Here is a 23208-nt window from a genome sequence, read left to right as displayed (position 1 = left end):
CTGAAAAGGAACTGGCTTATTAGGACTGCAATGAAGGTTATAGGGAATTTTACAATTAAAGGCTTTACTTAATATTTTAGGCATAAAGGGTTAAAGTTCCTACAACTTAATATTGTATCTAAATACCTCATGTAATTTAAGATTTTCTTTTATAATATATATAAACATATAATATATATAACATGTGAATTAGCCAGAGAGATACTAGGAGCAGAGAACTGGGGAAGGCAGAGGGTGGGTGGGAGGCTATCACCTTTGCACTTGACTTACATTGCTGGCCAGGTGCTTCTGGTTCTTGGCATGTGCCAGGGACATGGTGCTGGTAGGCAAAATGTAGCTGGTGGCTTTCACTCTATCCCAAGCCTCCTTGTACAGGTTCTGTAAGGGTTAAAAATTATCTTGTGAATACAGAAAAATGCATTCTGGTTGGCTTGGAGGGGATCTTTCCTGTAACTGCCTTTTTCAGACACTCCTTAACACCCCATGATCTTCATACTCAGTAGGATCCAAGTACCCCTCAGTGAATAACAGGTTTAATGCCATGACCATAATTTCACACTCCATTATTTTGTTCTCTACCATAGTACTTATCACAGTTTGGCAGTTATCATGGGGTGGTAAAGAACTTTTCTATATCTTGACCACTGGGGTGACTACATGACTATGTATTTGTAAAGCCATAGTACCATATACCACAGAGAGTGACTTTTACTGTACATAAATTAAAGCAAAGTTTTTGATTCATTTCCCATAAGTCTAGGAAATTCTGAAGGATAAAAACCACTAACTTAAAATCTATTTATCCTTTCCTAGTTTTTTGTAGCTAGTGGGAGCTCAAAAAATATTCTCACTCCTAGGTATTTATTTACTCAAGAGAAATGAAAACTTACATATACACAAAAACCTATACTCAAATGTATATAGCAGCTCTATTCATAATTGTCAAAAACTAGAAACAACTCAGATGTCCTTTGACTGTGAATGGATCAACAATTGTGGTACATTCATGCAGTGGAATACTATTCTGCAATAAGAACAATAAACTACTGGTTTATACGGCAATGTGTGTAGTGCATACATGCATTTTGCTAAGAGAAAGAGCCAGACCTGATAGCTACATCCTTCGTTTTACATTTACGTGGCATTCTGGAAAAGGTTTTTAAAAGTTGCGTTTGTTTGTTTGTTTGTTTGTTTAACTGGTGCAGACAATACCTCTATGGATGTCTAGGGAGAGAAGGGAAGCAAGATGCAAATTTTGAGATGATAGAGAGGTTTTCAGTATCTTCATTGTGATGGTGAATACATGACTCTTTGCATTTGTTAAAAGCCAGAGGCACCTTGGTGGCTCAGTCCTTAAGCATCTGCCTTTGGCTCAGGTCATGATCCCAGGGTCATGATCCCAGGGTCACAATCCCAGGGTCATGGGATTGAGGCCCACATCGGACTCCCTGCTTGGTGGGAAGACTACTTTTCCCTCCCCCACTCCCCCTGCTTGTGTTCTTCCTCTCTCTCTCTCTCTCTCTCCCCCCCACTGTGTTTCTCTCTGTCAAATAAATAAATAAAATCTAAAAAAAAAAAAAAAAAAAAAAAGCCATAGTACTACGCATGCTTGGATGGCTCAGTGGGTTCAGCATCTGCCTTCAGCTCAGGTCCTGATGAACCCTGAGGGGGAGGGTGGGGTCCCTGCGCAGCCGGAAGTCTGCTTCTCCCTCTTCCTTTGCCCCTCCTCCCACACATGCTATCTCTCTCTCTCTCATATAAAATCTTTTAAAAAATATTTACTTATTTAACAGAGAGATAGAACACAAGCAGGGGGAGTGGCAGGTTGAGGGGGAAGCAGACTCCCCACCGAGCAGGGAGCCTGAGCTTAACCTAGGGAGTCACACAGATGTCCCTAAAAAAAAAAAAAAAGGCCATAGGGGCTTTTCTTAGTTTTGATCATTGCATTACAGAGAATTCTAGTAGAGAATTGCTAGAATTCTCTACTATTTTTGCAACTTTTCTGTAAATCTAAAATGATTTCAAAATGAAGTCTGAAAAATGTTTGTTGAATTAACCAATTCAGAGGAGGAAAAAAAGGAGTGTCTTTGTAGGCTGTAAGCCAGTGGCCCCTGGCAAAGCCAGGGAAGGACGAGCTCAGGGTCAGTGTAGCATAGCTCCAACCCTACCCGCCTGCAGTAAGGGAACAACAACTGAATTTGTTCCACTGCTCGCGATGTGCAATACCCCACTTGGGCTCCCTGAATTGGGACTAGGACTACTGGTGGGATAAAGGAGGGATCTGAAGGTTCCTGAAAAAACTGGAGAAACCTTTGGGGGTAAGGTGCCTATCCCAACTATTCCCTTATCATCTCTGAAGGAGAATAAAGACGAAGATGAGAAAAGGAACTCACGCTGCTATAAAGACTCTTCAGGTTCTTGGTTCTGTCGTAATCCACTGTTTCTAGAACGGTCGTGTATTTGTCCTTAATCTGATGGTAATTTTCTTTATATTTCACCTACACACACAAAAGATGGGTTATTCTTTCCTGCTCTTTGCAAATGCGTAGAGCTAACAAGGGCTCGTCCTGGAAGAGCAGTACGAGGAAGACGCACCTCACTGGCGTTGATGCCACTTTGAAGAGCAGTCACGTAAAGTGGGGTGTCCGTGACCAGGTTGTAGTTTTGCAGATTTTCTTTCCCTGCTGCTGTGTATTGCAGCTGTAAAGAAAAACAAGTCACTGGAAACGGTAAAATACAGGCCTGCCGTTAGCCTGGGCGGTTTGTGCCAACTAAGACGGGCCTTTATTTACTTCTGGGTTCCTGCTTTAATAGTAAAAGAGAGGCCATCATTCTATATTCCTGCCGACTCTGGATGGTTGTCAAAACGAACAGTTTGTCTCGACCAAGAGTGGGGGCTGGCTCTTTGTCAGGTCCTCATCTTCATTTTGTTGTCTTTCCCACGCACGCACCCCATGGCTGACTGCGGTCCCTCAGGCTCAATGTTCCGCTAACCTGCCCTGTCAGAGCCCAACCACATGCTGGGAAATTTTCCAAATATCTAGTTTTTACTTCAGAACTTATCTACCTAAGGTCCAAGCATGCATTTGCATTTTACTCCCTGCAAATTAACCTTATCAACTTCAGCATAGCTGCTTGAGAGTGGTTCACTATGAAAATACCTCTCAGGAAGCTTTCTGTTAGAGACATCAAATGCTTCAACCCCAGGAGAGACTAAAACTGAGAGGGTCCAACACCTGAGCAGGTTACCAGGAGAGGTTTTATTGGGCGGGGAGCCTTCAGTCGCCTTGGATCCTGCAGCTTTTTCTGCCTGGCACAGGACTGGCACGGCTGTCACCCCACAGAGAGCACCACGGATTCCACTGATCCACAGGGAGCCAGTCCTTCCAGGAAGAGCTCACCTGACTCTGGAGGTCATATGCTTTCTTGGCATGGAGGATCTGAGGTGTATCCCACACGTAGCATCCAATGCCTTTCAGCCAATTCAAATCATCCTTATACACATTCTGCAAGAAAGAAGGAATGATAAAAGGTGACAGGGACTCACTGAATTTATAATTGGGCATTTTGATAATTTCCTATCAGCTGTTGGCTGTGCTCAGGGCTTAGTGGTCATAGGGTAGGCCTCTCAACAGCTGGAGGCCGGTAATGCCCTGACCTAAAGAAGCTTAGGAGGAGAGGAATAGCTACGTTTAGGCCTGTGTGAAAACAAGCTAAATATTTAACATAGGGGTCATTGGTGTAAGGTCTTCTTACACCAAAAAGCAGTTACTCATGTTGCTGTTCTAAAAAGCAGCAACATTTATGAATATGGGGACTAATGGAGCATGGAGGGCACGGTCGAATGAAGCCTGTAACTAAGTCAAGCTGCAGAAAGGACATCATACATCACTCAAGATTTCCTGAGCATTGCGGGCCCGTATAACGTTGGGTTCTTCCGGGAGAGATGTCCACTGATGGAAGAAGTGTTGGTATTCCAGGTCACTGAGGATGTACTGGCAGTGTTTGGCCAGTACATGATTCATCATATCAATGGGGATGTGAACATTGGCTTTGGTGTCCTCATAATCTCTTCTGTAGTTCAGCTAAAGAGTCATAGTTTTAAAAGACAAAAAGAAAGGGATTCAAATGTTAATTATACAGATTGATCTCTTTTTGAGTCTTAGCTCTAGTATAGATCAGTACCTTAGAATAAACAAAGATACTTGAATATGTTCTTCTTTTTCAATATCCCATCCTTTCATAACACAGGGGTAAATAGTTACCTCGTTGCTTTCTCCTTTTTCCAAACATAGATACCTCACTGTGGGTTAGTGGAGGAGGAAGGGAAAGGGAGGAAGCCCAGGGCTAGCAAAGGTACACAAGGCTAACTTGCAGGGGTGGGGATAAATCTCAAGAAGGAGTCCATGCCTCTTTCAGCTAAAGAACATGTTACAAACACGCAGACTAACAGTACACTTAAGGGACAAATCCTCTATGAAAGTGAGCTTTGCTTACCACACTCCTCATCTTTTGGAAATCCAGACAGTGAACCACACCAGGGAACTCACTGATTTCTTTTCCAGCCAGGTAGTGGCCCTTCTGCTTCTCATAGGTCTCTTTGTATTTAAGCTGTGAAGTAGGTACAGCATTGAGAATCACTGGGATTTTCTAACCAGCTCCCCAGTGAAGACTCTCACACCCATGAGAGGAGAAAGTGCTACTGACCTCACTGTTCACGTAGTCAGCATGCTTAGCTCCAACGATAGGAATGTAGCGTTCATCCAAGGTATATCCGTAGGCCTTGGTTCCTTCCCATGCCCCTTTATACAGTATCTGGAATAAAGAAATATGTTGTCAACAAAAGTTTGTGGTCAACTTCCTTTAGATATTGCTAAAAAGAAAATGGTAAAACCACAACAAAATACTTATGTTGAAAGGCAAAGCTTATATCTTTATTAGAGCCATCATTGTACCTACCTACTAAGATGGCAGAATTTTTTGGTTTACTGCAAATTAAATCTACAGACACTGAGGCATTTTATAACCAAGTCTAACTATATAGTTCTAATAAAAGTGAAAATAAATGTTCACATAGGGAATCACCAAAGATTGCTTTCCATTGGGCATACACATATACACACGCTACATACACACACATCATCCTTTGACTTAGATGAATTAAAATTTGGAGGGGAAGTCTTCCATTTGTTGGTTGGAGATATTTATACATGACTGTCAAAGAAAGACCAGCCTTTCTTCTCTTTTCCCTGTTGGCAGGCGCTCAGTCCTACGTGTGCCTAGAGCTGCTATAGCTCCTGATACATTATTATCTATTTACTTGAATGTCTGTCCCTCTCATTTACATGGGCTCCTGACAGGCTTGTCTTATTAAGCTTTAGCCTCTTGGTGCTTCCTACAGTGCCTGGCACATCACAGGAGCTCAAAAAAATACCAGCTGAATAAATGCTATTTCTAATACACAAGACAAGTTTATTTCTAATAAACAAGACTAAATATAATAATCTTATAAATTCAGTTGTTCACAAAATTAGCCAAAGATATGAATACTGACAAGAGCTTAAAATTAAGAACTGAGTTGTAAATCACATAAAATAAAACTTACAGTACTATAGAGCTTTCCCATGTCTTTGGAGTGGGTGATATATGGCGTATCTGGAGAAAATGTATACTTGCCCTTTATTCTTTTATTAAATGTTTCTTTATATTTTATCTAAGGAGAGAAAACAAGACAAAACCAAACAAAACCTCTGGTTAATATAAATGTATATTTAAAGTTTCATAGTTTCTACCTAGCAAGATAATAATCAGTCTACATTTAGAGATTAAAAACTAAGGAACTGGTTGGATTTCAGTTCATTTGACCTAATAATTTGGACAAGAATATAGATATTTTCTGTAAGTGAGTACAGTATACCTCCTACTAGTGACTTTTAAGACATTCCCACCAAAGACAATCTCATAGTTTCCCACCCCATTGTCCATTTTCTTACAAGCAGTTATCTGGAGGTAAGCAAATGTAATCAATGACAGACCACTAACTCCCCGGTCCATGCGCATCATTATACATAAAACAAACTTACATCACTTTGATTGACTGAGTTAATCTTAGCCAAAACAACCGCTGGTGGGTCCACCACACTTGTAAAGTTAGGATAGTTGTCAAGAGCATCTTTCTTATATTTTATCTGTAAGAAAAAAGATGATTAAGACGGGTCTCCTTCCATTGTGTACCTGCCCCCACACAGTAGGCAAGGGGGCCAGGCTTTAGGTCAGAACAGGCTTTGTGTACCTGGTTCACCATTTCCTGGTTCTTCGTAACCCTCACATAGTCCACAGAATCCAAGGGTATCCAGCCAATGCCACGGAGCCACTCCAGGTCAGCTTTGTAGACATTCTGAGAGTAGGAAGAGAGATACGATGCCGATATAAATGACTGACACAGGGTTACAGATAGTAGATTAGAAGCAACTTTTTCAGGAGCTTTTTAAGGGTTTCTCTCTAGCAACTCCTGCCTCATTGATTCAGTCATGATTTCACCTGTTCACCTGAAAAATATTTCTTTTTTTTTTTAAGATTTTATTTATTTATTTGACAGAGAGATAGAGAGTACAATCAGGCAGAGTGGCAGGCAGAGGGAGAGGGAGAAGCTCAGCAGAGAGCCCGATGCGGGGCTCGATCCCAGGACCCTGGGATCATGACCTGAGCCGAAGGCAAAGGCTTAATTAACCCACTGAGCCACACCGGCGCCCCCTGAAAAATATTTCTTGAGCCTGTTATTATGAGTGAGGTAGTGTGCTAGGTGATTTGAGGGCTAAGTATAGAGGAGTCTAGTGTAAACAGAAGTCCTTTATGAGGGTAGAGTGTAAGAGCTAGAACACCCCAGAGCTATGGGAGTTATGGGCAGGGAGCCATTGTTTTCAGCAGTGAGCCTAAGAAAATGTTTTACTAAGGAGGGTATAATTTTAGGTGGACTTATGTTTAATTACTTAGAAATATGCAGGACATTCAGACTATATAAAGAAAATGACATGACTAAATGCACATGTGTTGTAGAGCAGGGGGACACATCCCTCCTGCCAAGCCTAGCTCTCCCCTCCCCCACCTAGTGCCCTGATTCTCTCAGGCCAGCCCTCACCAGCGGCAGTGGAGCTGCTAATCTGATTAAAGGTCCACAACAGTCCTTCTGCCGCAGCAACAGTGAGGTGGGATGTTCAAGCTCAGCGTCTGTGCTGCAGGAAGTCCTTGATTTCCTGCTCCCACTTTGGTAATGAGAAGACCCATCAGGGTTAGCTCCCGGGGGCACCTGAGCATCACGTCGACGCACTGTGTTTCTGTTCCTTACCGATGGCTGGCGGCAGCTACAGGTCTTGACTCAGGCTTCACTGCAAGATGGCTTACGTCATGTACCTCTACCCTACATGCCTTTACCAAAAGTCTGTGTGAGGGATTCTGGGCCCTCATGTGGCTTGTCGGTACTCTGCTTCCCTTTTGCTTTGATTCCTTGCAATCAAGTCCTTCATAAATGCCTGAAGGAGTAAAACGCCTGGCCAAGCAAGAACAGGGCATTCCCAGGTCCTTGACTACACTATCCTCTAATACTGTTAAAATCCCCACTCACTCTCCACTCTCACCCCAAGCCAATTACCATTATTTTAAATCAACTGATAATTTTCCAGGCAGATGTGAGATGTTGCTGATGGCAAAGACACAAAAAAATTTTTTTTCAATGACTTTGAAAGTTATCCAGATATACATAGTAGGCAAAGCTGTCAGCCAGTCCCTGCTCCTGGGCTTTCTCCACTTCATATCCAGCCTTAATTCTCTTCTGGGACCAAACTCAATACTTATGCCTTGAAGTTTCGAAGCTTGGTGCTTCCAAAGTGCTGCTTATAATGCTCAGAGTATACATTTCTAGATAATTAAGAAACAAAATCACTTACATCACTCTGTAGGTCATAGGCCTTCCTCGCCTGGATAACATCATTTTGGTCGGGATGACATATCCACTGGTGCAGGTAATTACGGTAATCAATATCACTGACAAGCTCCTGTCCATGCTTGGCGGCCAACACCGACACCATATCAGCAGGTATATTGATCTTGGCCTTTGTTTTATGATAGTCCTCTTTGTACAGTCTGTCATTCTGAATCTGGCCTGCATGCTCAAACCAAACCAGTTTGGGATCATCTCTCATCGTCGGAACACCAACATAATGACCTCTCTGTTTTACATGCTCAGCTTTGTATTTCAGCTGGTAGGAGAAAAACAGAGACTGCATCAGTTTTGACAAGCACTCAAGGGAAAGGAGGGCTTGAAACCTCAGTAGATGCAGGCCTTTGGCCTCTTGGCACCTGTCTCCCCGAGAAGAGATAATAAAAAGCACCAAAATAAATAAATATAAACAAGTATCAATTTAAAAATAGAAAACCTGTATTAGCTTTCTAATTTTCCCTATGTTTTATTTGAAAGCTTAGAGAAGTGACGGAATAGGAGAAAGAGTAAAGCACTCAAAGGACAGCTCTTACAGAAAACCCACAAAAGAAGACAAAACTCCCAAAGCCCCACAGGGAGGTCTAGAAGGGAACAGGGACTTCAGCCATCCCCAAGCCTGGCCGGGCCTGCTAGCCCCAGGCACACTCCAGCGTGCACTCATACATGGGTAAATTACCTCGCTCTGAACGTCACTAGAGTGATGGGCGTGAACAAACGGTACTGCGTCTGGAGGCAATATGTAACCCGTAGCTTTCTGCTTCTCCCAGCCTTCCTTGTAGAGATACTAAAAGACAGAGAGCCACAACAGAAGCTTACACGAAGCAGTCAGGATGACACATTGGTCGTGTGTATCCCTGGCCCACAGTTCCACTATGGTCCTCTGCCCCCACACAGAGTACCAGGCATCCGACTAAAACCCCTACCTGGTCCAGTATCCGGGCTGCCTCCTGGGCAGTGTGCAGCAAGGGGGTTTCTGTGAGGGTGTATTTCGATTTGGTATCATTCCAATCTTTCCGGTATTTAATCTGGAAATGAGAGACAAGAGGCTTAAGTTACTTGATGTTAAGAAAGCACAATGCTGTCCAAGCAAATGTTAGCATCGTCTCAACGATTACAACCCATATCACAGACGATGATTGCATGCTGAGCGAACGTAGGTGGGAAGCTTTGGAAATGATATTTCACGACTGGGCAATTTTAGAACGAGAGCCGTGTACTTACATCATTGAGGATCTCGCCACTTTGTTTTGCAGTCACATAATCAACTCTGTCATCCACTGGAGTAAAGTTGAGAGTTTCTATTTTTGTGCGATATTTTTTCTAGGGGAAAGAAAATACCCTTCAGATAGTTGCAGTTTCTGGTCCTGTCTGAGCTGAGAAAGAGGCATTAGATTTAAGGGTCTTTCTCTACCAGAAGTGTAGAGTGCCATATTTGAACAGCATCTTCTTGGCAATTTGGCCTTTTCCTTAGCATTTATTTTTTAACAACTGAGTTGCCTTCTTATATCTCCCACAGATTTTAAAGTAGCAGGTTTGCTTAGCTACCAATCATGTACTGATTCATTCTGTATATCATGTTACAATCATGTACTGATTCATTCTGTATATCATGTTACTCCATACATGTCTTTCAACTGGACAAGCTTCTCCCAAACGTATCGCCATTGCTGACAAAAGACGTTTTCCATTTATACAATTCCAAGCATCAGCTGGGCATACTGGATATTATCCTATGGATGTGGTCCCCTGATGTGATAGGGACAGAAGGGGATTGTTTTGGGAAAAGGTATGTCCGGCTTAAATGACAGCAGTTGCAAGCAACTGTCCAAATTGCTGATGGGGAGTGAATGAGTTTTGGTTTGTATATTTTAATTTAGCCTTCCAGGAAATACACTGAACGGCAGGGTAAAATCTTGGAATACCTCACTGAAGATATCCGCGGCATGTTTGGCGTGATTGACAGAAACGGAATCATTTGGCATCCACCCGATCCCACGTAACCATTCCAAGTCCGCCTTGTAGACAGCCTGTGGGAACAAGGCCGAGTGATTTCAGCAACTCTGGGCATAGGGTCCTATTTATTCCACCCCTTAGTTTGATGGAGAAACACATAGAAGGATGACATGCTCAAGCAGCCAGGCAGGTAACATAAGTAAATTCATTAGAAGGTCAAGTGATATGAAAAACTGGGGGATCTATTTTCTATTTGAAGGGAATTAGCCTTAATTCAGCTCCTGCCATTGTTGCCAGGGGTGTAAAGCATGTCCAGAGATTCATTCTCTGACTTTTTTCTCAAGAACTAAGAAATCTTAGATTTGTACCCCAAATTTCCTGATTTAAAAAATGCAGCAACTTAATTCAAGATTTTTAAACGCTGTATTATTAACTAAAAAAGCTAATCTGTGCCTACATTCTTTCCATAGACTGCCAATGTTTTATTTATGATATGAACCTTTGTTGCTACTTAAATGCCATAAATAATATCTTCACAGCAGTTGTCTTTATACCATTAAAATTAACATTTATATTCACACAACCATTTATTCCTTGATACAGAATCTAGATCTTTCACAGCTTTGCTGGGTTTTGACACTGTACTATAAGGTCTAACCAAAACCAAATTCTTAGCTGTATAAAGACAGGAAGTGATGATACAAAAATTTAGGGATATCAACTTTCTGGGAGTCATGGCAAAATGAGAGAAGAGCTCGAACTAAAATGCAGCCCACTCACATCACTTTGCAGTTGGTAGGCTTTCTTGGCCTGAATCACATCATTCTGGTCAGGCATGCAGGTCCACTGGTGTAAGTAATTGCGGTAATCAATGTCGCTGACCAGGGTCTGGCAATTTTTAGAATGCACGATGGAAAGCATATCCACAGGGCTTTGGAACTTGGTCTTCCATTTGGCCCAATGCAGCCGGTACTCTCTTTCATTCTGAATCTTGCCAGCTATGAGGGCCCAGCGGATCTTGTTGTCATCCCTGGCCGTGGGGGTCCCCACATAGTGTCCCTTCTGCTTCTCGTGGTCAAGCTTGTATTTATACTGGAGGCGGAAAAACAAAGCAGATGGATCACAGTATGTACTCCCGATGCACCTAGGATCTTTGCTCAGAAACTGACAAGTCAAACAAGGCCACACTTACGTCACTGGCAATCTCCCTGGAGGCCTTGGCAGCCTGGATGGGGATGGCGTCCAGCCGTACATCGCAGCTCATCTTCATTTCATCCCAATCCTCACGGTAAATTTTCTGAAGAGGGGATAAAATAGGGTACCATTTTCGATTCAGATGTACTGATAACTTCAAGGGTTCAAGTAGAATTACCATCAAAGCAGTCCTGTTTTGAAGTCCCAGAATCAGTTAAGAAGGGAACAGGTGAAAAAAGAATTCACCACCACGCTACAGAAAGATGAAACTGTGTCTGGAGTCCAAAGAGCTGGGCTTGACCAGAGTTCTTTCTAATTTAAATCATGGCTTCTGGGTAGTTGTTCCTGGTTTATGTAACAGGGCTTAGCGGCTCTTTGTATGGCTGTATTGCTAACATTGGGCTAAGGTGAAGGTCAGACGTTAATAAGGATTACTGGATTGCTTTAATTCAGTAATTCAATTTACTCAACTTTAGAGTTCAACTCAATTTTGAATCTTCAGAATTATAAACTTTTTATATTTGTGGGGAGGTTTACCCCAGGATGGTTTCTTAGACCTTCTTGTGTGGTTGATGGTAAATATTGTTTGGGAATGTTTGATGTTCCTTCTGAAGCACAGTTGGAGGTTAACAGCCCTTTTTTTAAAAAGTAGGCTCCACCACCAACACGGAGCCCCATGTGGGACTTGAACTCATGATCCTGAGATCAACACGGGAGCTGAGATCAAGATGAACTACTCAGGTGGTTCCATAGTAGACATTTCTTTAAATGCAGCGTGTTTTTATTTGGATAGAGAAGTTAATTAGGGTAGTGACTGATGTACAGAAAGCTTTTCAAATATATGACAATATTTAAACAGGCCCATTCTGTATTGACAATGTCAGACTCAGAAGTAACAGTAATTTAAACATATGATTCAGAAATCATACCAATCAATAGGGGAGCTTTAACAGTGCAGAAAGGAGAGATGAATTTCAATTATTAATAGTTTCGTGGGCTTTGCATATATGAAATATGAGTGCTCATACAAATTTTGACCTTACAAGTACAGATAAGTTTTGTATGAATTTTCACTCAGGTTTTTGTATGAATTTTGCATGGTCCTATTTAACAAGAGACTTTTTTATACAAAAGAAATCATATTCTCCACGTTTCAGTGTATTGGAGAATATTTAATACAAGCTTGTTATTATGGTATATAAAATCTCTTTTGTTTTTACTTATTTAGTTTAATTACATATATTTTGTGACACTATTTTTAATTATGTAATACATTTTTGTTTATGTAGTCAAATATATTTTTTATTAAAAAAAAATCTGAGTTTGAGACCAAAATTCATCTACTAACTTTAAGAACATGGGTCAATTCCTCGATCACTTTAAGTTTCAACCTTCCCATCTGATAAACACAAAGTAACCTATTTTACTCATATGATTAGTCTGAAGATTAAATGAGTCAAGTTAATGTGAATTTGCTTGGTTACCTAGAAAATTGTATACAAGTATCCTGAAAAAGCTGTGTTTCCCAAATGATAGAAACAATTTCATGTAGTGGATTTTATCAAGATTATTATAGTAATGGTAACACCACGTGTAAAAAAAAAAGTACATTCGGGGCGCCTGGGTGGCTCAGGGGGTTAAAGCCTCTGCCTTCGGCTCAGGTCATGATCTCAGGGTCCTGGGATCAAGCCCCGCATCGGGCTCTCTGCTCAGCGGGGAGCCTGCTTCCTCCTCTCTCTCTGCCTGCCTCTCTGACTACTTGTGATCTCTGTCTGTCAAATAAATAAATAAAATCTTTAAAAAAAAAAAAAGTACATTTTGGTTAGCATTCAAATAGGATGCTTGATTTCTTCTCAAGCACAAGTCATTCTCATTAATATCTTAATATCTAATATTTAAATATCTAAAGTTTACAACTTTACTTTTGGCATAGTTTCAAGTGCTAGTCCTGCTTACATCAAGATATCAACAGTAGGATTCTGGTATTTCCAGCTGAGAAATGTATCATGCAAATGAGAGGACATGGGACTTTCCCCGATAGTCTGGCCAAAGATGCCTCCAGATTGAAAAGAAGAGGTTGAGGAGTCCGTTTATGCTGCAGTGAATAATGGACTGCCTCTCCAACCAGCCAGTTGGTGATGAGATGGCACTGTACCCGTACTATTCTTGTCTGCGAAAAATATTATCAGTGCTCCAAATTTTATTTTCTTCCCATCTCTCGGAAAAAAATAGCTCATTACAACAGAGTTGATGGGTGTAGTTTGGCACATGGTGAGGAATCTTTGCTGGGCAGCTTCCTTCCCTCACAGAGATTTGTTATTTGCTGAAAGATGGGAAATTCCAAACCATGGTAAACTGCTCTAAGGCAGCAGCCTTCTGCTAGGTTCATATTTATTCTACACACAAGAAATCTCCGTGATCCATAAAGACAACACCTTTCTTGAGCTTTCTTAAATTGTGTGACTAACCATAGAATTCTTTCATTTTATCTAATAGACTTTTAAGTTCATTCTCTTCCTTTTTCCAGACATAATGATTTATCCTGCAAATAATAATAATTTTGCCTTTTAAATCCAGTATTTATCTTTCATTCTTACTCTTCTGTAATTATTTCGGCCTTAGGAGCTTATTCACTTAGCTAGAAGTTCCAGCAAATGTTAAATAATGGTGATGTCAGTGGGCATCTTTGTTTTATTCCCAGCTTGAATGAGAAGATTAACTTACTGAGGATGAGCCTGGCCTTTGATTTGAGATTGTTTTAGACACATCAAGATGATATTCATTTATTCTTATTTTACGAGGACTTTATTTTTAAAAATAAGAGTGGATATTGGATTTGGTTACATGCCTCTTTTCAAATCTAGTAAGATGAATGTGTGATTTTTCTTTTTTGTTCTATAACATTATTAGGTTTCTGAATATGGAACCCTCTTGGCATTCATGGATTGAATCCTAATTGTCTCCTATCATATTCATGCACTAGTAAATTTTGTTAGTATTTTATTTAAGATTTTCCTCATTATTGGTCTATAGTTTTCCTTTGTGGAATTATCTTTGACAAGTTTTAGTAATTGTGATGGCTTTCCTTTCTTCGTTAGGCTCTATGCTAGTCTGATTATTTCATGAAGTTATGGAAGAATTCTCCTATGAAATCATCTGGATGACCCTGATGTCTGAGAGTAGGAAGGAGAGTCCGTAATAATTCTTAATTTCTTGCTATATGTTTTTATTCTTTTTCTGGGGTCATTTTGGTAATTTATGATTTCCTAGAAAATTCCCTCTAGCTCCAGGTGTTAAAATTAATTTGTATAAAGTTTTTGTTTTTGCTTTTTAAAGTATTTTCATTTTTAAAAAAATATTTTAATTTATTTGACAGAGAGAGATAGTGAGAAAGGGAATACAAGCAGGGGGAGTGGGAGAGGCAGAAGCAGGCTTCCTACCAAGCAGGGAGCCAGAAGCAGGGCTCAATCCCAGGACCCTGGGATCATGACCTCAGCTGAAGGCAGACACTTAACGACTGACTGAGCCACGCAGGCGCCCCTAATTTCTATAAAGTTTTGCAAAGAATTCTCATCATTATTTTGTGTTCGTCTGTCATTATGCCCCTTTCTTGTTCATGTGTCTCTTTATCTATGTCTCTTTCAACTTTCTCATCCTTATTCCCTTCTCCCTTTTTTCATGTTGACATTGGCTCACCAGTAACTGGCCTTTCTGGGTGACTCTGAGCCAGGGATCTACTCCTTTCCTCACTTCCGGTCAAAGGGCTGATGGTGAAGCATCTTCCCTATCCCCACCCAGTCAATCTTTCCTCCCTTGCCTATGAACAGTTTCCTAGGGATATCATAGCACCAACTGGGTGACTTTCCAAACAGAAAGGGGGTCTGTTGAGGTACTTACATTGCTCACATTAAGAGCATTAGCTCTAGCAAGATTAATTTCTGGTGTATCTGGCATTATGTGGACGGAAGTTTTATCCTTGTCCCAAACTTCTCTGTACTTTGGCTATGGAAAAAAAAACCACAGTAACAAAATTACTTTGCAGTTTGTAATTCCGCTAGTTCCAGCGCACAACTTTCAACTTTTCTGATCCAAAATTTTTTCATATTAAGATAAAGTTTTTCATATAAGTTGCTCAAATGTAGTATAAAATTGGTATTAATATCTTTTTCCTTTGAAATTCATAAATAACAACACAATTCCATCAACATTACATGTTAAAATCTTTGCTTTCATCAACGTTCTTCTACCAATCGCTTGCCAGGTTAATTATTTATCAGTCACTTACAAGCATGAGTTAGTTTTAACATATGGGGGCAAGGGGACTTACAATACTAATGTTTTCAGCATTCGACTTAGCAAGGACAACTTCAGGTGTGTCGACAACACTTGTGTACTTGAGGCTCACTACAGGTGTACGGTAGACACTATCTCGCAGGATCTTCTGGGCATTTTGGACCCTCAGCACTTCGGGAGACCCTTCAGGCATCCAGCCGATGCCACGAAGCCACTCCAGGTCAGCCTTATAGATGGCCTGGGAAGCAAAACAAAGCGAGGTAGAAGCGGGTTTTGTTGTTTGTTTGTTTTTAGTAAAGTAAGAAAGCATTTTTATGTTCTATTTTATGTCTCACAAACAGTAATTAAAATTGAGCAATGACCTCACAAACACAATTCCTCATATGCACAGCAGTGTTCCAGTCTGCTTTGTTTTCTGTGGTGGGGGCACCTGTGCACACTGTGAAAAGCAGAAATGATGCAGAAGGCGCTCTCTCTGTGGGATGCTTGAATCTCTCTGTGGGATTCTGAATACTTTAGTAACATACTAGCTCAGGTGGACTTTTAAAGCAATAATAAATGACTGAAAGAAGGCATTCATTCTACACAAGAAATAAATATCCTGATGGAATCCATGATTTCCAAAAAAATGAACAGGCAGAAAATATGAATAAGTCTAAAAATACATCAGGTAAATGAACGCAACACCACATTGTGAAGAATACCCTATTAAGGCAATTAGTGAGTTTGGAGCATGCCGCTGACCTTTGACATTACTTTCAAGGAGGTAGCCCTATCATTCTTCCATTGTGGGACCCTGCAAATCCTCATGTTTATGAAACTACAAACACTGCACACATTAAGGGATCTGTAGAAAAATTCTGGCAGCACCACCAACAGTAAAAAAGAAAACTTTCTCAATAGGTCCAGCAGTAAGACAGGCAATCAGTAAACCTGAAAGGGTTTATGTAGGGAGAGTTGTATTTTTCAAAGTCCTAGGAGGAATGACCAGGCAAAGCTGCGGAAGGCTTTCTTCCTGGACAACAGCTCACTACTCAGACCCCTCGCTGGGTACTCTCTGCACAAGCCAGCAACTTACATCACTCTGCAGGTCGTAGGCTTTCCTGGCTTGGATCACATCATTCTGGTCGGGAAAGCAAGACCAGTGGTGCAGGTACTGGCGATAATCCACATCACTTGCTAATGCCTGGCTTTCTTTGGCAGCGTTGATGGACACCATGTCCACTGGGATGGAGATCTTGGCCTTGTGGTCATTGTAGGCTTTTTTGTATAGCCTGTCATTCTGCATCTTTAACACATTTGCCGCCCAAACCAGTTTAGGGTCTTCCTTGGCATTGCGACATCCAATATAATGGCCTTTCTGTTTCTCGTAAGCAGTTTTGTACAGATACTGGTATATGTGAACAGAAGAAAGAAGAGTCATTTTTTTCAAACTCACTTTGTCTAAATAGCCTGCTCCAAATAACTCCATCTCCCTTAGATTAGCTTTTTTTGGTTACTGTTCTTCTTTAAGTCCATACTATACGTTTTACAATTCTTAACACGTTGGTTTGCTTTCTACGTCCATATGCATGAAGACAGCGTGAGCACTTCTAAGGCAAGTCCTGTGCTTCTCGATTATCCCCAGTACAGGCGTATCTAGTGTTTCCCAAACTTCAGTCACTGTCTACCACCTTCATGTTTTAGGTTACCTACTAGATTCTTTGTTTAAATAAATTTTAAAGTGTAAACTTTGAAAGATTTTTACTTTAAAATGTATAATCCCATTTAAATGGAAAAAATCAGTATTTTTCTATCACACATAAATACAAACGTATAATCTTAAAAAATTGCTTGTCCATCAACTATATAAAGTTATGTCAGGAACAATTTATGTATGCTGTACTTTAAGAAACAACAGAACTCTTCGTAACCCACTGAGTTTTTATAAGTGCTTGTAGATTACATGATCATGAGAAGATACCGAAAATAAAAATCTGTGCTTAAACATGAGAAGAGAACCCAGTGCTGATGCAAAAGGGTCACCAAACTGTTGTCAAAGTTATTCTTGAATCTGAGATTTCAAAACAAGACACTAATCTCGACACTCTCCATTCTACTTAAGTGTATTACTGGGGAATTAAGTTAAAGATTAGAAAAGTATTAACTTCCATGTGTCGTTAGTTAGTGCTGGTTAAGGCTGGGAAAGGAGGAGCTCTCACATCACTGGCGATATCCCTGGAAGCCCGGGCGTGCTGAATTGGTATGGCATCTTCCCGCAGGTCATAACCCGTCATCTTGACGTCTTCCCAAGCTTGCTTATATTGTTTCTGCCAAGAGAGATTGCAATGCCACAGTTAATCTGAAGAGGGAGCCACTGAGTCAGCATTACTGACGGTTTTAAGGAAATCTCTTAAGTTACATAGAAAATTAGTCTTCCCTTAAGATTTATAAAGAGGCTGGTTTCATATTGAAATTAAGTTTCAGTAAAGTTTTAATGAAATTTAGTTAAGGTCATTTTTTTTTTCAAGAAAGAAATTAGGAGACAATAAATCATGTGAAAATGAGAAAAATATATCTCGTTTGGCTTTAAAAGGAAAAAATCACTGATGGGCCACTAAAAAGAGAACCAAATATTACTATACTTGCATATATATGTTTTTATGTTGTGTTTTTTGTGAAGCCAGTGGGTTTTTCCTTCCCACAAAGGGACACACATACCTATTTATATACACACATGCATAACATGTGTGCTTATACACGTGTGTGTGTGCACATGGCACTTAGCATTAGTTTAAAAAATAGAAAAAGAAGGAACGGTAGGGAAATGCCTTTGGCTAAACTCCCTCTGGAGTATATCAACTTTAGTTTCAGTTAGGCAAAAAATACTGTGTAAAGCAAGTGGATGTGTAGTTCCTTACATCACTGATCTGCATGGCATTGATCTTGGACTGCAGCATCACTGGAGTGTCAGCTGGCACATTAACATTCGCCTTCTCTCTCTCCCAGGCATCACGATACAATGGCTGGTAATAAGGGGGGGAAAAAGGATGGCTGATAAATAAGTAAGTCTATTACTACATGAATAAAATTATGGGTACAACTAAAGGTTCTCTTTGGATATTCTCATACACAAATGTAGATCATTTTGGTTTCATTTGTGCAGATTTTTTTTGTTTTTCTGTTGAGTAGGCTCCATGCCCAGGGCTTGAACTCATGATCCCAAGGTCAAGATCTGAGCTGAGATCAAAAGTCAGATGCTCAACTGACTGAGCCACCCAGGCACCCCTTCCTTTGTGTTTTTACTTAAAAGGTGCCAATAGTGACATCAACAAGAAGAATATATTGATATGTGATAAAATATAAATGGAAAATGAGTCAGAAATATGGTAGTAAAATGATCCTTTTTCATTAAGTCAGCAGTAACTATCTGGCAGGTAAACCCACATCTCAGGTAACTACAATACTCCACATCACTAATCAAGTCCTGGCTTTCTTAGTCCAAATAACTATCATAATATCTAATACTGGGGTCACCCCTGGATTTTCAACTTACCTCATGATTGAAAAGCAATAAAAAGGTGGCAGTTTTGTGACCATGGTATTAACTGGTGGACTTGCATTACAAGCAAGACCTCAAAATGTATTCAAAGTGTGTATCAGAGTCTGTGGAATATAAAGATGCCTACCACACTTATGTTGACCAAAGAGTCATCCAAGTAAATGAAATGTGGATACCGTTACTTGATTGAGTATATGAAATTCTATATGGATACACGAATGTTCAAGGTTCTAATGCTGGTATCAGCAGTTTAAAGTTCACAGTCAGAATTCTTACGGAGACGACTTCAATATGTCCAAACGTATCATCAACCCAGCTTACCTCACTGATCTGTACAGCATTGATCTTTGCCTGGATGACTTCAGGGGTATCGACGATGCTAGTGAATTTGAAGTCCTCAGGTTTTATACGATACAACCTCTCATTCAGGAGATTCTGGGCATTCTTCACTCTCATCACTTCCACAGAACCCTCTGGCAACCATCCTATACCCTTCAACCATTCCAGGTCTGACTTGTACACGTTCTGCATGAAGGAAAGGACCACAGAGTACACAGGAGTCAAATCTGTGAGAGCACGAGGCAGAGCAGGCCACACACTCCCTCTATTCAAATCAGCCAGGTGGCCAATCCCATGAAATAGAAGAATCAACATTAAATATTAATGTTTGGGTATTACATCCCCAGCACGCATCACTGGGAGAAGTTCACAATATCCTACAGGAATTGGAGCAGTGCTGACAAGGGTCACTTGTGGGATGACAGATAGCAATGGCACATAATTTTGTTTTTATACAAAGTTGAGCTTCTGTGCTCGCCATTCGAGATCTGCCTTTTTTTACACTACTGAGAATAATATCTGTAAGAATTTGGGAGAATAATGTCTTTAGATGCATGTATAATGAGGAAAAGATATAAACTTTTATCTGTATATACCTCTTTATATAAAACATAAATATATACATATACATTTTTCCTACATGTGCCAGATAAATTTAAAATCCAACATTTCCTTATGTTCACATTTGCTTCTGAAATTTAGCTACCCAATCAGCAAATGTAATGGGTTTAAACAACTGGGACTGAAATTTTATATCTAATTACATAGACTAGGAGAGTGATTTTTTTTGTCTTAATGAATAAGACCTAGCCACATGAGAAGGAATCCTCTGTAAGACAGAAAATGTTCCACAATTATTCTACTACCATGAAATGTACAGATTATGTTAGGTTCTATTAAGATTACCATTTAAATTATGTCCCTAGTGAATACACCACGATGATATACAGAGACACACATCTCCCCAAGAGCCTGGTGATGATATACGTACATCGCTCTGCAGTTCGTAGGCCTTCTTAGCCTGGATCACATCATTCTGATCTGGCAAACATGTCCACTGGTGCAGATAATTGCGATAATCAACATCGCTAACCAGGACCTGACATTTCTTGGCCTGAACAATCGACATCATGTCCAACGGCGTGTTGTGAATTCCTTTAGACTTCTCATAAGCTTTCTTGTATTCTCTGTCACTCTGGATCTTGGCAGCATGTATAGACCATACCAATTTGGGATCATCTTGTAGGGTGCGGAAACCCACATGGTGGCCCAGTTGCTTACGGTAACCTTCTTTGTATTTGTACTAAGGTTGTGAAAAATCAGATAAAAAGACGTATGAAAATAACATAGTAAGAGGACTTTTCATTGTTTTCAGAATATTCTTCTCGCTTTAATAGAAATTTGGCTCAACACTGGCAGTCATTACATAATTCAGTTCACTTAAAGGAAAATGGATAGGGCTATTTTAGGTAGTTTGATAGAGAACTTAAGCAGGAGGAAATAGTATGGTACCTTGATAGGTAGTTTGATAGAGAGTAAATCAGGAGGGAAATAGTATGGTGAATAACAGTAATTACAAAAAAAAATCATAGCTGACATTTACTGAGCAATTACTATATGCCAGACACTATTAGGAGTGCTTCAAATGTCTTAGGTTGATTCATGTGAGATCACTGAATATTTTAGTTAAAAATAGTTGCATAGCAGCAAGTACAATCTCATTTAATCTTCACAACATCTCTGTGAAGTACATACTATTATCACATATTTCATGTGTGGAAAATAAGACACAGTGGGTGTAATCATGGTCTCCAAAGTTGCCTAGAAAGTGGAATATTAAGTCAGATGGTCCCCAAGGTACTAACAATCCCTCAGGCAGCAAAAGGCCATTTGTGTGGTTTTGGAGACGGATTAAAAAAAAGGTGTATATTTCACAGGAATGGAAAGCAATGTTGTTGGTTTGAATCAGATGACAACAAAAGGCCTGGGGACAAGAGTTTCCATCTTGCCCACACCTGTCCTAAGTGTCTTAGTACTAGAGTAAGATAGCGTCTGCTTCTTTTCTATATTTGGATAACACAGAATAGTTTGGACAAAAGAGGGGGAGAGAGAGCTGGGAATAAGGCAGATACTATAGATCGGCTATTGTTTTTAGAGATAAATATGATAAATAAAAGGGAAGAAACAGGTGGATACAAGAGATAAAAAATATGAAAAACCCAGAGAAAGGGAACAGGGTTGCTTAAAGATTTGGAGCTGGAGGTGGGAGGTAGGGAGCTTGGTAGGATAATTATTTTGACTGTTTTAAATTGCCACTAAATGAACTTCAAAAGGTTACTGAGAGCATTACACATTAAGCCTCCAGTATAAAATCTTATATATGTAATGTGATTTCAGTCTTAAGTCTCACATGAATCTTCCAACTATGATCTATATTTATAAAGAATGCTGTAAATATTTGAGGGATAAAATGACACTGGTCACAATCAAATATATTGATTCCTGAATTTTCCCAAGAATTCTGCATAGATTCTTCATGTTTTCTTCTACTTAGAAACGACTTAGAAATTATTTATACATATACCTCATCTATACTAACCTTAATGGGCTTCATTCCATTTTAATGTATTTAAAAAGAGAAAGTTTTTAGTGCAAAACAAAATGAAAAATTTTTAAATTAATTTTTAAATTTTTTAATAAACATATAATGTATTTTTATCCCCAGGGGTACAGGTCTGCGAATCACCAGGTTTACACATTTCACAGCACTCACCATAGCACATACCCTCCCCAATGTCCACACGAAATGAAATTTTTTACATAGATTTTTAAAACCCCCCAATTTTTAAAAAATACTACATTTGTTGTAAGAAGAGAAAAAACCACAAGGAAATAGAGGCTGTACCTCACTGGCAATTTCTCTGGAGGCTTTGGCTTGTTTGATTTCAATAGCATCTGCTCTTAAGTCATAGCCTTTCTGCTTGCTCTCATTCCAGTCTTTTTGGTAAAGTTTCTATTGAAGGAAAACATAGGTTTACAAAACTTGAAAATAAGTCAATATACTCAAAGTACTGAAAAAATGAATCATACGACTTGATCTAAATGACAGCATAAGGAAAAACAGTGATTTCTGAGTTCTTCTTCTGGTTGTTGGCTATCTCCTTTATGGAATGCAGGATACTTCTGACCAAAGTTTTAAAGCTAAACTTGTAGATCTACTAAATGTTTGAATATCTGTCTTCATCACAATATGGTACACATCTGAAAATATCCCACCACAAAACACATGGAAACCAAGAATCAACTGTGAAGCTAGAAAACCTTCATCAAGATACCATGAAAGGTCCAGTGAGATTTAATTTTTCCTAATGTTGTCTTCTGACTTTTCAGAGGTCCCTGCTAAAGGGATGTGACATAGATATTTATATGTATCTTATGCTTTGGATAGGATTAAAAACTGTCCTTTTGCTTTTCTAATGGCTTTGAAATGTCAAACAAGACACTTCTGGATGAATCAAAAACCTATAAAGATAGAAGAGACCATTACATCATAATCCCTCAAGAGAAATTTAACTAGGGATTCCATTATTCTCAATTCATATATGATGAAAGAGTTGTGGACACTGGATATAGAACAATGCTTTCAAGATTGAAGGGAGGACCCCAGTAAGATTCAGATATCCCAACTCTTTGCAGTCCTGGGACTCAGCCATGGATCTAAACTAATGTTTAAAAGAGAGAATTTCCATTCATATTGCATTGGGAATGGGAGCTAAAGAGAAAACATGTAGCACCAATAGCTGTACATATCTCTAAGATAGGTAATTTGTCATTATACCGCCCCCAAGCTGACATGTATTGTCCTATAAAGGCATTTACACTTCATATTTAT

At 39.8% G+C, this 23208-nt stretch overlaps 1 protein-coding gene across 1 annotated transcript in view; it reads right to left on the bottom strand.

Moving 5' to 3' along the window:
* Positions 1-23208, bottom strand: part of NEB (nebulin) — a 207053-nt gene that overhangs the window by 66772 nt on the left and 117073 nt on the right. Inside the window, exons 84-108 of the mRNA XM_080798838.1 lie at positions 22222-22329; positions 20308-20619; positions 19299-19502; positions 18337-18441; positions 17638-17745; positions 16515-16826; positions 15471-15674; positions 15041-15145; positions 11142-11246; positions 10730-11041; positions 9919-10023; positions 9218-9316; positions 8920-9021; positions 8673-8780; positions 7944-8255; positions 6293-6397; positions 6084-6188; positions 5606-5713; positions 4708-4815; positions 4498-4611; positions 3888-4085; positions 3402-3506; positions 2596-2700; positions 2394-2498; positions 271-378 (exon numbers count right to left, since the gene is read on the bottom strand). Coding sequence (XP_080654964.1) covers positions 271-378; positions 2394-2498; positions 2596-2700; positions 3402-3506; positions 3888-4085; positions 4498-4611; positions 4708-4815; positions 5606-5713; positions 6084-6188; positions 6293-6397; positions 7944-8255; positions 8673-8780; positions 8920-9021; positions 9218-9316; positions 9919-10023; positions 10730-11041; positions 11142-11246; positions 15041-15145; positions 15471-15674; positions 16515-16826; positions 17638-17745; positions 18337-18441; positions 19299-19502; positions 20308-20619; positions 22222-22329 — 3762 coding nt within the window. The remainder of the gene's footprint in view (positions 1-270; positions 379-2393; positions 2499-2595; positions 2701-3401; positions 3507-3887; positions 4086-4497; positions 4612-4707; positions 4816-5605; positions 5714-6083; positions 6189-6292; positions 6398-7943; positions 8256-8672; positions 8781-8919; positions 9022-9217; positions 9317-9918; positions 10024-10729; positions 11042-11141; positions 11247-15040; positions 15146-15470; positions 15675-16514; positions 16827-17637; positions 17746-18336; positions 18442-19298; positions 19503-20307; positions 20620-22221; positions 22330-23208) is intronic.

Source organism: Martes martes, assembly GCF_963455335.1.
Source record: "Martes martes genome assembly, chromosome: 3".
Lineage (NCBI taxonomy): Eukaryota > Metazoa > Chordata > Mammalia > Carnivora > Mustelidae > Martes > Martes martes.
This window is presented reverse-complemented; position numbering and strand designations above follow the sequence as displayed.